Genomic DNA, 18861 nt, shown 5'->3' with positions numbered 1-18861 from the left:
CCAGCTCTTTGTGTCTTTTAGTCTGCCGTCCCAGTGCAGGACAGGGTGAATGCTGCCTTGTCTGAGATGCATGCCATCTGTTGAACGAGAGGTTTAATGGAAGACCCTGCTAATTTGGATGAGAGCAGAACCTCTCCATCAGTAAAATCAACCAGTAAAACAGATTGTCAGGTCTTTTTATGTCATTGCTGTTTGTCTCTACACACCGAGGGCGGCACGGTAGCGCAGCGGTAGAGTTGCTGCTTTACAGCGAATGCAGCGCCGGAGACTCAGGTTCGATCCTGACTACGGGTGCTGCACTGTACGGAGTTTGTACGTTCTCCCCGTGACCTGCGTGGGTTTTCTCCGAGATCTTCGGTTTCCTCCCACACTCCAAAGACGTACAGGTATGTAGGTTAATTGGCTGGGTAAATGTAAAAATTGTCCCTAGTGGGTGTAGGATAGTGTTAATGTACGGGGATCGCTGGGCGGCACGGACTTGGAGGGCCGAATAGGCCTGTTTCCGGCTGTATAGATATGATATGATATGATATGACTAGTTCTTAATTAGCAGTGAAGTACATTGGGGATGGCCGGACGCTGAGGAAGATGCGAGATGAATCCAAATCCTTTCCTCGATTATTCTTACTCAAAGCAGACTGCATGTTGTGCAAGTGTCTTTCAATCCACTTTTGTTCAACTGACCAGGGCGGTCACGGTGGCGCAGCGGTAGAGTTGCTGCCTCACAGCTAACGCAGCGCCGGAGACCCGGGTTCCATCCTGACTACGGGTGCTGTCTGTACGGAGTTTGTACGTTCTCCCAGTGATCTGCGTGGGTTTTCTCCGAGATCTTCAGTTTCCTCCCACACCCCAAAGACGTGCAGGTTTGTAGGTTAATTGGCTTGGTAAATGTAAAAATTGTCCCTAGTGGGTGTAGGATAGTGTTAATGTGTGCGGGGATCGCTGGTCGGCGCGGACCAGTTGGGCCGAAGGGCCTGTTTCCGTGCTGTACCTAAACTAAACTAAGCGAAACCAGCTCCTCGTTAAATCCTAAACACTTTAACTCCCCCTCCCATTCCCACACTGACCGTTATGTCCTGGGCCTCCTCCATTGTCAGAGTGAGGCCACACGGAAAATTGGAGCAACAGCAGCTCATATTTCGCTTGGGCAGCTCACAACCCTGTGGTATCAACATGATTTCTCTAACTTCAGGAAACCCTTGCATTCCCTCTCTCTCCATCTCTCCCCCATCCTAGTTCTCCAACTAGTTTCATTGTCCTCCTGGTTAGATTTTACTGTTTGGATGCCTCTTTGTCACCTTCCCCTCAGTTCACAATGGACCATTCCACATTTCCATATCATCGTCTGCTTTGATCTGTCGTTTTCATACCTTGCCCTTCCATATCTCCCTCACCCCTGACTCTCAGTCTGAAGAAGGGTTTCGACCCTGAAACGTCACCCATTCCTTCTCTCCAGGCATGCTCATCGGTGATAGGAGCCGAGTTTGGCCATTCGGCCCATCAAGTCTACTTGACGCTGCCTGACCCGCTGAGTGACTCCAGCACTTTGGGTCCATCTTCCCCCTTGTAAGAAGTTCAGTCATTGTCACCGTTCCGACAGTTTGGCGGATTGCCCGTTTACAATTTACTGCCAGCATTTAAACTGTTCCATCTGAATCATCGCTTGGAAAGATGGCTGGGCTGTAGTTGTAATAATGGAGTGGTAGAGCTGATTGCTCCACAGTTTAATTGGCTGGCAGGTTCACTCGATGTGACCCTGTGGAACCATTTGAATCAAATGACAGCTGGTGTTAAAAAACTTGCCTCCTGCCACTCGTATTTCATAAATACTCTGCCCAAGAGAACATCGGGCAAGAAATTGGATTGACTGGTGCGTGTTTTTAAAAATATATATATATATAAACATAGCACAAAAAGTAAGGAAATTTGTGTTTGGTAGATTATTTCTTTGTTGTAACAATGCTTCTTGGCAATAAATCTTATACCGTTGGAAAGCCTGTTTATTTCCCTTTTAAATGGTGCCACATTTGTAAGGAACATGCATTTGTGGGATGAGCAGCAGAGCTGAGTATATGGGTTGCGCCCATGAAAAATTTGCCTAATCTTCTCTGCCAATGCCAAACAGCTTATTCTGCTGTTGCTATTGACTCTTGTTTTGAGCTTCTGGTACCCCCAGGTGCTGACAAGAATGGGATGCCATCCCACAACAGTGTGTGACCAGGCTGGTGACCAGCATGAGGAGGAGGTGCCAGGCTGTTGTGGCTGTGTATGGTTCTTCCACACGCTACTGTGGCTCCTGTTTATTAAATGAATAAATTGTTAAATTGCCAATATGTCTTGTTTCTTCAGACTTCAATCATCCAATCCACCAAACAACACCGAACAAGAGTCAATGGCAGAATAAGCTGTTTGGCATTGGCAGAGATTTGGCAGATTTTTCATGGGCGCAACCCACATACTCAGCTCTGCTGCTCATCCCACAAATGCATGTTCCTTACAAATGTGGCACCATTTAAAAGGGAAATAAACAGGCTTTCCAACGGTATAAGATTTATTGCCAAGAAGCATTGTTACAACAAAGAAATAATCTACCAAACACAAATTTCCTTACTTTTTGTGCTATGTTTATATACATACACACATACATACACACACACACACACACACACACACACACACACACACACACACACACACACACACACACACACACACACACACACACACACACACACACACACATACACACACACACATATACACATACACACATACATACATACATACATACATACATACATACATACATACATACATACATACATACATACATACATAAGCAAGATGCACATAAATGCGACTTAACCTGGGTTAGCTAGTCCTGAGGGAAATCATACCCTTTGGGAACATTGGTCCAAACACCTATGGGCACTGTCCATATCTTCCCATTTCACAAGCTGCCATTGATATCTAATCATCCCCTGTATTTAAGAAAGGATGTACGAGCACTGGAGACAGTCAGAAAAGAGTCGAGAAGCTCGTTCCTAGGACGAGGGGGTTGGCTTGTCATAAAAGGCCAAAAGAGTTAGATTTGCCGCCGTTGGTATTGCGGCATATTGCGATGTTTCCACTTGTAAGAGAGCCTCGCTAGTTCAACAGTGCTTTATTCGCCATATATGCAACAGCTCAGTGAAGTTCTTTTTACCTGTACCACACTTGCGGGCGCCGCCATTTTGGGCGCCATTATTCAGAGTCCAACGTCCGGTCGGCCCGCGCGTTCGATGTACGGGTGCAGTTCCCGCAAACTGACATCCCTCTCCTCCCCTCTCTTCGGCCATCTTTGTGTAGAGGGGGGGTGGGGTTGCCTCCTGCAGCCGACTTTGAAGGCGCTCGAGGCAATACCCCAGTGCACCCTCCCACCGGCCCTTGCTCCTCGCGTCCGACGTCCCCAGCTCCCTCCCGGTTACGCCGTCCAACAAGCCTTCGGGCAGGTTCCTGGTCTCGCCGACCAACGAGCGGTCAGTACGGGTGTCGGGGGTTGTGGGGAGAAGGCAGGAGAATGGGGTAAGGAGGGAGTGATAGATCAGCCATGATTGAATGGCGGATTAGACGATGGGTCGAATGGCCTAATTCTGCTCCTATCTCTTATGTCCTCATGAGCCCTTGGGCGGGTTCCCAGTCTTGCCGTCCGACGAGCGTTTGGGTGTGCCCTGAGTAGCCTTGTCGTAGTAACACGATAAGAGACGGCCATTTAGAGCTGAGATGTGCATGAATTCCTTCCAAAGGTGTTGAATCGCTGAAGTTCTCTGAGTGATGGAGTGCAGAAACAGTCCCTTCGGCCCACCGTGCCATACTGTCCATGGACACAAAGTGCTGGAGGGAACTCAGTGGCACAGGCAGCATCTCTGGAGAGAAGGAATGGCTCGAGATCCTTCTTCAGACATACTGACCATTTGGTACCTACCTTTACCAATTCCATAGGTCTGTATTGGGGGAGCACAGTAGGGCAGGAGTAGAGTTGTTGCCTTACAGCACCAGAGACCTGTGTCCGATCCTGACTACGTAGTTTGCATGTTCTCCCTGTAACCGCGTGGGTTTTCTCTGGGCACCCCACATTCCAAAGACATGCTGGTTTGTAGGTTAATTGGCTTCTGTAAATTGTCCCTAGTATGTGTAGGATAGTGATAGTGTATGGGGATCACTGGTCGGCGCGTTTGTACGTTCTCCCTGTGACCGCGTGGGTTTTCTCTGGGTGCTCCGGTTTCCTCCCACACTCCAAAGATGTGCGGCTTTGTAGGTTAATTGGCTTTGGTAAAATTGTCAATTGTCCCCAGTGTGTGGGATAGTGCTAGTGTACGGGGTGAGTTCTGGTCGGCGCGGACACGGTGGGCCAATGGGCCTCTTTCTGCGCTGTATCTCCGAATTAAACTATCTCTCAGGTGGGAGATTGTTGTAGAAAGTGATCACTAACTCGTAATGTCACAAGTCCTGAACTACGATCTACTTCATTGGTGACCCGCGGACTCTCATAGAGTCATCGAGTGATACAGTGTGGAAACAGGCCCTTCAGCCCAACTTGCCCACATCGGCCAACATGTCCCAGCTACACTAGTCCCACCTGCCGTCATTTGGTCCATTTTCCCTCCAATCCTCTCCTTTACAGTGTACTATGTTTACACATTCTGTTGAGCCGCAGCAGGTAAGAATTTCATTGTTCTATCCGGGACATCTATATACTAAAACTCTCATTTGTTATCTTGTTTGTGACTGAACCTCAGACAAAACGGTACACGATGGCGCGACAATTTTAGGCCCACCTTACTCACCATTGCCACTTTAGTGATAATGCAAGTCGTTTTATTGAAATCGGTGTTATATTTTTAAAGTTATTCACATTTTTAAGTTTAAAAGGAGGGGAGGGGAGGAGGGAGTGGGGGAGAAGGGAGAGGGGAGGGGGGGTTCAGGAGAGAGGGGGGGGAGGACAGGGTGCTGCACCAATGCAGGAGAGGTTTGGGCCCAATGGGTCCACCTGGTCTAGTATATGACAATAACACACTCTTGACTTGACTATCCATGTATCTGTCTAACTGCTTCTTAAATGTTGGGATAGTCCCTGCCTCAACTACCTTCTCTGGCAGCTCGTTCCATACACCCACCACCCTTTGCGTGAAGAAGTTACCCCTCAGATTGCTATTACATCTTTCGCCCTTCACCTTAAACCTTTGTCCTCTGGCCCTCGATTCACCTACTCAAAAATCATCAATAAACTTCAATACATTCAAAACTCCGCTGCCCGTCTACTCACACACAACTCGATCCGTGACCATATCACCCCCGTCCTTTATAAACTCCACTGGCTCCCCATCCCCCAGAGAATCCAGTACAAAATCCTCCTCATAACCTACAAAGCCCTCCATAACCTGGCCCCATCCTACCTGACCGACCTCCTCCACAGGCACACTCCCACCTGCACCCTCCGCTCTACCGCTGCCAATCTCCTATCCCCCCACATCCGGACTAAACTCAGATCCTGGGGGGACAGGGCTTTCTCCATCGCTGCTCCCACCCTATGGAACTCACTACCCCAAACCGTTAGAGACTCCCCCACACTCACCACATTCAAAACATCGCTGAAGTCTCACCTGTTCAGTACTGCCTTCAACCACTGAAGGTCACCTCACCTTCTGTCTCCTTTCTCTGTTCATTTATTTATTTACTTATTTATCTATTTATTCATTTCCCTATGTTCTCAAAATCTCTGTAAAGCGTCTTTGAGTATATGAAAAGCGCTATATAAATAAAATGCATTATTATTATTATTATTACTCTGGGCAAGAGACTCTAGATCTATGCAATCCTTGCAATCTGTGCAACATTGATCGGACTTTGCTGGCTTTACGTTGCACTAATCGTTATTCCTTTATCGTGTATCTATACACTGTAAATGGCCAAAAAAGTCACTGAATATCACCAGGCCTGTCCACTGTTGTGAACTTCTACTGACAAAATAAACAAGAGGGAAAACTGTCTCTGCCACTTCAACTAACCCTTGCTTTCCCTCTCTCTCCATCCTTCCCCCTTCCCAGTTCTCCGACCAGTCTTACTGTCTCCGACTATATTTTATCTCTGTTTGCGTTGTTGTTACCTTCTCCCAGCTAACAACCAGTCTGAAGGAGGGTCTTGACCCGAAGTGTCACCCATTCCTTCTCTCCAGAGATGCTGCCTGTCCCTCTGAGCTACTCCACCATTTTGTGTCTATCTTCGAATGATCTATTCTACATTTTCCTTGATCTCCATTCGCTTTGTCCTGTTTTCTCACCTTCACCCTTCCTTATCTACGTGTCCCTCTCCCCTTGACGTCAGTCTGAAGAAGGGTCCCGACCCGAAACGTCGTCCATTCCTTCTCTCCAGGAACGCTGCCTGTCCCGCTGAATTATTCCAGCATTCTGTGCCTACGTATTTCTGCCTGCTTTGCCTTCCCTCAAACGTGCAAGAAAACGTTTCCACCTTCAGTTTTCATCCAGTTGCCCCTCGAGGGAATCAACAGAGGTCCCACCATCCTCATCTTTGGACATGTGCTGCCTGACCCGCTGAATTACTCCAGCTTTTTATGTCTGTCTTGGGATTAAACCAGCAGTTCCTTCCTCCACGTCCCAGCTCTGTAGTCCGAGGATGAGACATTTTTGACACACGGCCGCCTCAGTAATCCACTGAAAGTAAGACCAAAACTGAGGCGGTCACGGTTTCGCAGCGGTAGAGTACAGCGAATGCAGCGCCGGAGACCTGGGTTCGATCCCGACTGCGGGTGCTGTCTGTACGGAGTTTGCACGTTCTCCCCGTGACCTGCGTGGGTTTCCTCCGAGATCTTCGGTTTCCTCCCACTCTCCAAAGACGTACAGGTATGTAGGTTAATTGGCTTGGTAAATGTAAAAATTGTCCCTAGTGGGTGTAGGATAGCGTTAATGTGCGGGGATCGCTGGTCGGCGCGATGGGCCTGTTTCCGCGCTGTATCTCTAAGCTAAAAAAAAATCTAGAGTTTCAAAAATAAAGTAATTAGCGAGGAAACCTTTTTTTTCTCTCTCTCTCTCTCTCTCTCCAGCTACACAAAATTTAGAGCGAAATAAATCTCCAGATGCCTTTTAATTTATGTGCAGTGAGGTTTATAATTGATGGGACAATAGGTTGACTGTGCTTGAGCTGGCAGTATAATGAAGCATGGATCCTGGGGGGCTGCGTGAGGCTGTTGCAGAGAGACCGAGCTATCTGTGGAGCTATCAGCTCATCTCCCCGCAATGGTGTTAAATGAGACGAGTCATGAATTGGTTGCACAGTGAGCTTCTAAAACACTGCACACCACTGTGCAGGCAAAATTAGGAGCACTTTACCTCATGGTTCCAAGCATCATGCTCCTTGCTAATCTGCCTTGATTCCCTTTTCATATTTTTTTTCAAAACCAAAAATGATTTAATCAATGATTTACAATATTATTTACAGTACAGAATAAGTCAAAAACAAAACCCACTACCATAATGCAAGTCCAACAAGTATACCAAATAAGCTGCTGCACGACTCCATCACCATCCTCACTGAGGATGCATTCCACCCGCACAACGGTCCCGGAAATCCCCCAGGGCGCCCGTGGGCAGCGCGTAGTCCCTTTCTAAAACCACCCGGGCGCGGACGGACGTGACCCCGGAAAAGGGGCAGGCAGCCGGCTCAGGCAGAGCCCTCTTCCGCCTGGCGCCGTGACCCGCGGATGGCCAACTTGGCCAGGCCAAGGAGCAACACAGCCAGGACATCTTCCGCCCTACCCTCTCCCCTACACACAAAGTGTCTGGAGATAAAGGACGGTGACGTTTCGGGTCACAATCCTTCTTCAGACTCAGTCTACCACACGATTTGGGATTGCAGTCTGAAGAAGGTCCCGACCGGAAACGCCAGGCATCTTTTTTTTCTCCAGAGATGCTGCCTGACCCTGCTGAGTTACTCCAGGCACTTTCTGTCTTATTGAACGGTGGATCAGGTGCGAAGAGCTGAAGACACACGTGTCTCTCTTTCATTAACTAGTCTGTTTACTTCCACTCAGCATTTCTGCAGAATAGGTGACGTTTCAGGTTGAGACCCTTCTTCAGAGACCCTTCTTCAGAGCCGCTTCCCGTTTTAAAATCGTGTTCTTACCCAAGGTCCTATCCTCCTCAGCCCTATCCCTGCCTCCAGGAGCCCTTCCCCTCCCCCCTCAGTGTCACTGTGCACCGCACTCTTCCCAATGGGCTGCACAGTGGCGCAGCGGTAGAGTTGCTGCCTTACAGCGCCAGGGACCCAGGTTCAATCCTGACAACGGGTGCTGACTGTATAGACTTTGTACGTTCTCTCCATGACCTGTGTGGGTTTTCTCCGGGTGCTCCGGTTTCCTCCCACACTCCAAGGACGAGCAGGTTAACTGGCTTTGGCAAAATTGTAGACAGTTCCTAGTGTGCAGGGTAGTGCTAGTGTACAGGGTGATCGGGGGGTCAGTGTGGACTCGGTGGGCTGAAGGACCTGTTTCTGCACTGTATCTCTAAAGTCTAAAGACACTGCCTCATTAATCAGGAGGTTTGAACTGTACAATTCAGGGAACAAAGAAATCAACAGGAATGGTATTTGGCATCAACTGTAAAAGCAAAATTCAGAAATTAAATTGCGTCTACTTTGTCATCTTGACTCATGCAGCATCTACTGCTGATTTAAATCAAAACGTTGACTCCAGTGGTGACCAGTCTGTGTTATATTCACAAGGAGGGAGATGGGACTTCAATCATAAATTATTACTTTGGCAAAAAGAACGTTCTCCCTGTGACCTCGTGAGTTTTCTCTGGGATCTCCGGTTTCCTCCCACATTGTAAAGCTGTACAGGTGTATAGACAATAGACAATAGGTGCAGGAGGAGGCCATTCGGCCCTTCGAGCCAGCACCGCCATTCAATGTGATCATGGCTGATCATTCTCAATCAGTACCCCGTTCCTGCCTTCTCCCCATACCCCCCTGACTTCGCTATCCTTAAGAGCTCTATCTAGCTCTCTCTTGAATGCATTCAGAGAATTGGCCTCCACTGCCTTCTGAGGCAGAGAATTCCACAGATTTACAACTCTCTGACTGAAAAAGTTTTTCCTCATCTTCTGTTCTAAATGGCCTACCCCTTATTCTTAAACTGTGGCCCCTTGTTCTGGACTCCCCCAACATTGGGAACATGTTTCCTGCCTCTAACGTGTCCAACCCCTTAATAATCTAATCGGTCCTCTGTAAACTGCCACTCGTGTGCAGGGAGTGGATGAGACAGTGGGGTAACATAGTACTCGTGCGAATATGTGATTGATGGTCGGCGTAGACACGCTGGGCGCGTCTTTGGGATGTGGGAGGAAACCGGAGCATTGAGAAGAAACCCACGCGGTAACAGGGAGAACATGCAAACTCCACGTGAGGCAGCAGCTCCATCAGGTTCACACAATGAACCTGGCCGTTTCGGATAGACAACTGATAATACCCCACAGGCTGATGAAGTGAATCACGATTCTTGGAGAGTCCTTCACTGAAGGCTCCTGGCAAAATTACCAGACCAAGGAGTTAGTATCTGGATGGCAGTTTTGTTTTTAAAGATGGACACAAAAGGCTGGAGTAACTCAGCGGGACAGGCAGTATCTTTGGAGAGAAGGAATAGGTGACGTTTCGGGTCGAGACTTCTTCAGACTGAGAGTCGGGAGAGGGAAACGAGAGATATGTGGAATGGTAAGGTGTGCAAAGGAGAGATCAAAGGGGATGAAGCTCAAGGAAAATGTCGTCTAGATCATTGTTAGCTAGGGGAAGGTGACAACGAGGCACACAATGTAAAATTTAATCAGGGGGACGGTCAGACTGGTGGGAGAACTAGGATGCAGGAAGGATGGAGAGAGAGAGGGAAAAGCAAAGGTTACTTGAAGTTAGAGAAGTCAATGTTCATACTGCTGGGGTGTAAGCTGCCAGAGCTAACTCTGAGGTGCTGTTCCTCCAATTAGTGTTGCGTTTTGTTTGAATGCATTACGTATGAAATATGTTCTTTGTTTCCGTTTGAGTTTCTGTATTGAAGCCGTAAAGAAAGTAGCAACTTAGAAATGCTGATGTGTGATAATGAGGGTAAACTGGATTCAGTAATGACTTTTGACTTCAAATTGCTTTCTGTGTGTCAGTACGAAAAATACCATGGTAATTAAAAGAAAATCCATTACCCTATTGAACGGCATGTATATTTGAACGCGTTATGACCTACTGTCATCTCCTTCAGCGAGGACCAAAGCGAAATACTGTGGAGGCAGGAACTGCAGATGCTGGTTTAAATCGAAGATGGACACAAAATGCTGGAGTATCTCAGCGGGGCAGGCAGCATCTCTGGAGAGAAGGAATGGGTCGAGACCATTCTTCAGACTCAGTGGATGTGGGAAATTTCGAATGAAATGTGAAGTGGCTGAAGATGGAGACACGAGGTTACAGCTAGAATCATGAGCCGGGGTCACACCGTTGTTTTTGGCGGTCCACCACGCTAGCGGTCCCTCCTCGCTCTCGGCGGCACGGTTCCCGGCGATGCTGGTGGCCCGGGGTCGGGTTCGGAGTCCGCGGTGGGCGAGTCGGGCCTACGAGTACAGGATTGTGGTGCGGCGACAGCCGGCTTCACTTGGGCGACGTCCAAACGCATCGCTCTGTCCCCGGCGCCATCTTGCGCTGTTCAGGTTTCAAGTTCTTAAAACGCCAGGGTCTTATCCCAGCCTTAAGGGCCTGACTGTGGCACTAGGTCGGTGTGGCCTGGGTCGGCCTGGCCTGGCCTGGCCTTGCTGACAGTGGCTTCCATGCCGCTGTAGGCCGTGCCCGATCCGTGAGATCGATCTCTGAGGGTTCACAAGTTATAGGAGTAGAATTGTGCCATTCGGCCCATCGAGTCTACTCCGCCATTCAATCATGGCTGATCATAAGGGATTGGGCAGTCTAGATGTAGGCAAAATGTTCCCCATGTTGGGTGAGACCAGAACCAGGGGTCACAGTTTAAGAATAAGGGGTGGTGGCCATTTAGGACTGAGATGAGGAAAAACTTTTGCAGCCAGAGAGTTGCGAATCTGTGGAATTCTCTGCCGCAGAAGGCAGTGGAGGCCAATTCACTGGATGTTTTAATCCAGAGAGTTAGATAGAGCTAACGGAATCATGGGATATGGGGAAAAAGCAGGAATTTTGGATGATCAGCCATGATCATATTTAGTTTAGAGATACAGCGCGGAAACAGGCCCTTCGGCCCACTGGGTCCACGCCGACCAGCGATCCCCGCACATTAACACTATCCTACACCCACTCGGGACAATTTTTACATTTACCAAGCCAATTAACCTACATACCTGTACGTCTTTGGAGTTTGGGAGGAAACTGAAGATCTCGGAGAAAACCCACGCAGGTCACGGAGAGAACATACAAACTCCGTACAGACAGCACCCGTAGTCGGGATGGAACCCGGGTCTCCGGTGCTGCATTCGCTGTAAGGCAGCAACTCTACCGCTGCGCCACCATGCCGCCCATATTGAATGGAGGGGCTGGCACGAAGGGCCGAATGGCCTCCTCTTGCACCTATTTTCTATGTTTCTATCACTGCCTCCTTTTGATCAGCTGAATAGTTCAGCACCAATAGCGCCAGAAATGGTGATTAATAGGCTCTTTAAAGGTGAAATGCAGGTCGATTTTAACGCTTTTCTCTTTTGGCATGCCCTCATTTGAACCATTGCCTTTCGACTAATTCTCGGCATTGAATTGGACTCCCTTTTCTTGGCCTTCATTACAAGATGGGAGACATCTTGGTGTGATTTTGGTGTGAGCACACTTCGTCAGGCCACAAGGAATAGGGGTAGAATTAGCCATTCGGCCCATCAAGTCTATTCCGCCATTCATTCATGGGCTGATCGATCTCTCCCTCCTCACCCCGTTCTCCTGCCTTCTCCCCATAACCCCCGACACCCGTACTAATCAAAGAATCTAACTACGCCTTAAAAATATCTACTGACTTGGCCTCCACAGCCTTCTGTGGCAAAGAATTCCACCGATTCACCACCCTCTGACTAAAGACCCTCTGACACATCTGGGGTATTGTCAGCAGGTTTGTTGACTCCATTTAATTTATTTTGAGTTCAGTTTATTGTCACATGTGCCGAGGAACAGTGAATGGCTATTTGTTGCGTGCTATCCGCTCAGTGGAAAGACTGCACATGATTACAATCGAGCAGTCTACTGTGTACAGATACAGAGTAAGGGAATAACATTTAATGCAAGATAAAATTCAGTAAAGTCCGATTAAAGATAGTCTGAGGGTCTCCAATGAGGTCGTTGGCCGTTCAGGACCGCTCTCTAGTTGGTGATAGGACGGTTCAGATGTCTGATAACAGCTGGGAAGAAACTGTCCCTGAATCTGGAGGTGTGCGTATTCACACTTCTATACGTCTTGCCTGATGGGAGAGGGGAGAAGAGGGAATGACCAAGGTCCTTGATTATGCTGCTGGCCTTGCCGAGGCAGCGTGAAGTGTAAATGGAGGGGAGTGGGAGGGAGGGGGGGGGGGGGGGGGGGGGGGGGGTGGTTTGCATGATGGTCTGCGTCCACAACTCCCTGCAACGAGGTTTAGAAAGGAACTGCAAGTGCTGGTTCACACCGAAGATGGACACAAAATGCTGAAGCACCTCAGCGGGTCAGGCAGCATCTCTGGAGGAAAGGGAAGAGGTGAGACCCTTTGGGTCGAGACCCTTCATCCGTCTGCTGGAGGGTCTCCACTGGAAAGATCATCTATTCCCTCTCCTCCAGAGATGCTGCCTGACCCGTTGAGTCACCCCAGCATTTTGTGTCTGTCTTCTCTGCAATTAGGGACGCGTTTGGTGCGTTGCGGCCTCCCTCCGCGTCTGGCCCGTGTGGGGGGACCGTGACGCGTTAGAAACCGCCTGCGAGCATAATTGCAACACCGTTGGACAGCGGCAAGGCAAATGATCGCTTTCACCTGACTTTCGAGTTTACTGGTCGGCTATTAACCGTTAAATGAGAACACGACACCCAACTGATGAATGCCTGCAGTATCAAATCACTATTTGATTAGCAAATTGCTGAGGGCATAATGGTGAAAGTGCTAATGTATTAATAAAAAAATAATTATTTATTTCTCGGGGGGTGGGGGGGGCAGTGCGTAATGAAGCACAGTGAGTGGTGCTCCTGCTATTGAGAGTGTCTCTGTAGTACCATTCACTGGGCAAATTAAATGTGGTCTTGAGATTACCTTGCCTTGTTTCCAAGGAGATCGTCCCTGCGTTCACTCTGCGGTGCGCCCATGACAAAACAAACCCGTTGAAGTGTTTGGTCGATCTGCACCTGGAGGATATTTTTCTGTGTTTAAATGCTTTTTTATTTTCCCTGACTATTCAGGATCTTTGCACTTAACAGATAATCAATCCTTCTGCCTGATTCAGTCTTATGGGGCTGGTTATTATTTTCTGTGAGAGTCCTCGCCTTTGGTTGTTTTAGGTTGCAGCAGGATTAACAGTGTGCATGAGCTTTGCTCTGCATTTCAATCAGTTGTTCCGCATAATACTCTTAAATCAATGAGGTGGATTTCTAGTGTCACTAGAGTTACCTTGGTAACTGGTGGATATCAATTGTTGTGCTCCAGTTCAGTTTAGTCTATAGTCAACGTGTACCGAGGTACAGTGAAAAGCTTTTGCTGTGCACTAACCAGTCAATGGAAAGAGGTCAACTATTCGATGTTTACTATTCTAAGATACTTCATGAAGTATCGTCCCTGCAGAAGTCGACACTAAATGAGATGACGTTAAGGTGTCAGAGTGGCACAACTGGCAGAACTGTTGTCTCACAGCGCCAGAGGCCCGGGTTTGATCCTGACCATGGTCCTCCATGTTTCCATCCACGTCCATGTTTCCATTCCCCCGGATACTCCGGTTTCCTCCCACATCCCAAAGAACATGCGGGTTTGTTGGCGAATTGGTCTTGGTGAGTTGCCCCTTGTTTAGTTTAGTTTGGAGATACAGCGCGGAAACAGGACCTTTGGCCCACCAAGTCTGCACCGACCAGCGATCCCCGCACACTAACACTATCTTACACACACACACACACAAGGGACAATTTTACTGAAGCCAATTAGCCTACAAACCTGTACGTCTTTGGAGTGTGGGAGGAAACTGGAGCACCCGGAGAAAACCCACGCAGGTCAGGGGGCAGAACATACAAACTCCGTACAGAGAGCACCCCACAGTCAGGATCGAAGCCTGGTCTCTGGCGCTGTATGGCAGCAACTCTACCGCTGCGCCAACGTGCCGCCATTGTGTGGGTAAGAGAGTGGGACGAGGGAAGAGGGTGAATTCACTGTCCCGTAAGAGAGACTTTGCAAAGGTTCAGACTTCTGAATAGGAAGGACTTGGTGTTCCTGGGCTGTGACAAATGATCTTAAGGTGAAGGGGGAAAAGATTTAATAGGAACCTGAGGGGTAACCTTGACTGCGTAACCCTGACTCCTGTACCAATCAAGAATCCATCCGTCTCTGCCTTTTAATACTGAATCTCACTGTAAAACGGTGTGGATTTGCAGCTGAGAAATATTCTATTTTCTGCTTCAAAAACATAGGTGCCTAATAGATGAAGCTATGTGCATAATGGTTCCCAGGAGCTCGCGTGCGTGTCAGATGTGATGGTGGATACACATGTCAACCAGCATGCCGTTAGCACAGGAGAATAAGTGCTATTATGTTAAGTTGTCGTTTAGAAAGAGGCACAAAAACCCCAGGCATTAAAATCCAAAAGGTTAATCTAATGACTTCCTGCTGCTTTTCTTCACAAAGTGGAAATTAATTTATTCTGGGACCAGCTTCCACTGCTTTGTTGAGAGCAAGTACTTCGAGTGCTTTTGAAACACACATTTCATGCAAGTTGCAAACTTGTTTATTTTCATACTCTTGCCAGGTTTTCCCTATTCCTGTGGAATTTGCCTCTTTGCAATGCCAGACCGAAGGGTCTCGACCCGAAATGCCACATAATCCTCTTCTCCCGACGTTTTAATCTTATCGAGGCGTATAAATCATGAGAGGAATAGATCGGATGGACGCACAGTGTAGGGGAATCGAGAGCCAGAGGACATAGGTTTAAGGTGAGGGGGAAAAGATTTAATAGGAATCTGAGTGGTAACAGAATAGGTGGTGGGTGTATGGAACAAGCTGCCGGAGGAGGTAGTTGAGGCAGGGACTATCGCAATGTTTAAGAAACAATTAGACAGGTACATGGACAGGACAGGTTTAGAGGGATATGGGCCAAACGCAGGCAGGTGGGACTAGTGCAGCTGAGACATGTTGGTCGGTGTGGGCAAGTTAGGCCGAAGAGCCTGTTTCCACACTGTATCACTCTATGACACTATGCTGCCTGACCCGCTGAGTTACTCCAACATTTTGTGTCCATCCTCGGTATAAACCAGCATCTGCAGTTCCATCCTACACACATTTTGTGCACCAATTGGCTCGGACATCCTTGCTTAAAATCTAAAGTTACCATGAATTAAGGAGCTTTTTCTTTAAAAAGTCCCTCAAATTACTTAGAAGCAATGTTTCGGTTTAGATTTTAGTTTATTGTTGTCATGCATACTGCGCGGTACAGTGATATAGCCTGTGTGTGGCTGTGTGTTATCCAATCAAATCAGATAACACAACAGTAAGATAATATATATATTTTATTATTATATAATCTGTTATATTTATTTGACTATATATGAATATAAGCAAGCCAAACACATGTATAAATGATAGAGCAAAAACAGAGTGCAGAATGTTGTTCTCATATTCTGCTCGGGTGGCTTTCAACCCAGTGGTATGAACATTCAATCCTTCAATTTTAGGAAACTTCTAAAGTCCACTCCACCATTCAATCATGGGTGATCTGTCTTTCCCTCTCATCTCATAGATGTGGCCCTTGTGGCTAAAGGGATCAGGGGGTATGGAGAGAAGGCAGGTACAGGTTACTGAGCTGGATGATCAGCCATGATCACATTGAATGGCGGTGCAGGCTCGAAGGGCCGAATGGCCTACTGCACCTATTTTCTATGTTTTCTATGTTTCTATCCCCATTCTCCTCCCTTCTCCCCATAACCTGTTGTCTAAACAGGGCCAGAAATATAATCAAGGACAGCACACACCCAGGATACGAACTGTTTGTTCTCCTGCCCTCTGGGAGGCACTACAGGAGCCTAAGGGCCAGAACAAATCGACTCAAAAACAGTTTCTTTCCCTGGGCCATAAGAACAGTGAATGGAAGCACATGACTTGACTACTCTCATTTTCGTCGCACTTTTAAAAAAATACCAAAAATAACATTTTTTAGCATTTTAGGTGTAAAACTCATTCATTATTTATTAGGTTTGGTAATTGTTTTTTTATTGATACTGGTATTTGTTGTGTTGGTTCGTATGTCTGTGCGATTGTCTTTGAAAGATATGCACTGTCGCACTGTTTTCAGCTGTAGCACTTCTAATTTTGTTGTACTGTGCGTACAATGACAATAAAGGCATATTATCAACCTCTGACACCCGTACTAATCAAGAATCTATCAATCTCTGCCGTGAAAATATCCATTGACGGCCTCCACAACCTTTTGTGGCAATGAATTCCACAGATTCACCACCCTCTGACGAAAGACATTCCTCCTCGTCTCCTTTCTAAAGGCACGTCCTTTTATTCTGAGGCTGTGCCCTCCGGCCCTAGACTCTCCCACGAATGGAAACACCCTCTCCACATCCACTGTATCCAGGCCTTTCACTGTTCGGTAAGTTTCATTGAGGTCCCCCTAATCCTTCTGAGCGAGTACGGGCCAGCGTTTGCGTAGGTTAATTGCTCCTCGTGTGCAGGGCGTGAATGTGACAGTGTGACAGCACAGATCGATGGGCTCGGACTCGGCGGGCCGAAGGGTGTGTGCCCGTGCTGTGTGTCTACAGTCAGCTGGAGAGGGAAGGAGAGGGGAGGAGTGTGACTGTCGCCAACTACCCCATTGGGTACACCCATCCCGCTGAGTTACTCCACCATTTTATGTCTATCTTCACTATATAGCGTTTTATGCCCTGTAAATATAAAGAAACTTTGAAACTCTAAATATATAGAAGTATTATTTTGCCTTGCCCGTTTTAACTGATTGCGGTTGCACTTTTGCAGATTACTGTATGACGGTCACCCTCATGGACCCCTCTGGTGGGGAACTTCACTGTGTGATCTTCAACGGAAATGCTGATCATCTACCAAAAATCTACAGAACTGGGGATGTGGTTCGTTTCCATAGACTCAAGGTGGGTCTTGTTCGGTTGCTTCGAGTGTTGTGAGCTTGATGACTTAAAAAAAAAAAAAACTAATATATATATATATAGGAAGAATATGCAGGAAGGAACTGCAGACGCTGGTTTACACCGAAGGTAGACACAAAATGCTGGAGTAACTCAGCGGGTCAGGCGGCATGTCTGGAGTGGACAGCATTTTGGGTCGAGACCCTTCTTCAGACTGAGTGTCAGGGGAGAGGGAAACTAGATGTATGAAAAGGCACAGATGAGTCAGAGCTGGCACTGGTGGCCAAGGAGCCCACAATGGTCCATTGTTGGCAGTGGAGCAGGTGATAACAATAGGCAATAGACAATAGGTGCAGGAGGAGGCCATTCGGCCCTTCGAGCCAGCACCGCCATTCAATGTGATCATGGCTGATCATTCTCAATCTGTACCCCGTTCCTGCCTTCTCCCCATACCCCCTGACTCCGCTATCCTTAAGAGCTCTATCTAGCTCTCTCTTGAATGCATTCAGAGAATTGGCCTCCACTGCCTTCTGAGGCAGAGAATTCCACAGGAATAACGAGGGGATACGAGCAGTAAAACTAGCAGGGCGTGTAGGGTGGGGGCGGGACGGGGAGAGAGGGGATGCAAGGGTTACTTGAAATTAGAGAAATCAATATTCATACCACTGGGTTGTCAGCTGCCCAAGCGAAATATGTTCTTAGAGGGAACTTGCAGCTTTGCAACTTCAATAAACTTTGTGAATCTGTGGAATTCTCTGCCACAGAAGGCAGCGGAGGCCAATTCACTGGATGTTTTCAAGAGAGAGTTAGACATAGCTCTGAGGGCTAATGGAATCTAGGGATATGGGGAGAAAGCAGGAACGGGGTACTGATCCTGGATGATCAGCCATGATCATATTGAATGGCGATGCTGGCTCGAAGGGCCGAATGGTCTACTCCTGCACCTATTTTCCATGTTTCAAGTCAGCCCAAAGCATTTTACAAGTGATAAAGTTGAAAATGGCTTCAAACACCGGCAACTCTCTATACTGTCTCAGTGTACCACTGCTGTACACCTGTACTGTATGTGATTTGCTTATTTAAGACGTAACTAAGTGCTTATGTGAACGGATACTTGTACTGTTCTGTATCCAAAAATGAATTTAATTGTACCTCGGTACATGTGACAAGCACCATTGAAGCCTGGATAGAGTTTCCACCAGTGTCAGAGTCGAGGCCATAGCCTCAGAATAAAAGGACGTACCTTTAGAAAGGAGAAGAGGAGGCGATTCTTTAGTCAGAGGGTGGTGAATCTGTGGAATTCATTGCCACAGAAGGCTGTGGAACCCAAGTCAGCGGATATTTTTAAGGTGGAGATTGATAGATTCTTGATCAGTACGGGTGTCAGGGGTTCAGGGGAGAAGGCAGGAGAATGAGGTTGAGAGGGAAAGACAGATCAGCCGTGATTGAATGGCGGAGTGGTCTCGAGGGGCCGCAGGGGCTGTTATGGTCAGGAAGTTGTGCTCAGCTGGTCTCCT

The 18861-nt window shown here is 47.7% G+C and overlaps 1 protein-coding gene across 2 annotated transcripts in view; it reads left to right on the top strand.

Moving 5' to 3' along the window:
* The window catches only part of pot1 (protection of telomeres 1 homolog), a 148076-nt gene that overhangs the window by 71619 nt on the left and 57596 nt on the right, over positions 1-18861 (top strand). For both annotated transcript variants that reach the window (XM_078416516.1, XM_078416517.1), the window contains exon 8: positions 17220-17350. In XM_078416516.1, the coding sequence (XP_078272642.1) occupies positions 17220-17350 (131 nt within the window). The remainder of the gene's footprint in view (positions 1-17219; positions 17351-18861) is intronic.

Source organism: Rhinoraja longicauda, chromosome 20 (assembly GCF_053455715.1).
Source record: "Rhinoraja longicauda isolate Sanriku21f chromosome 20, sRhiLon1.1, whole genome shotgun sequence".
NCBI lineage: Eukaryota > Metazoa > Chordata > Chondrichthyes > Rajiformes > Arhynchobatidae > Rhinoraja > Rhinoraja longicauda.
Note: the sequence above shows the minus strand (reverse complement) of the source record. Positions and strands in the feature narration are given on the sequence as shown.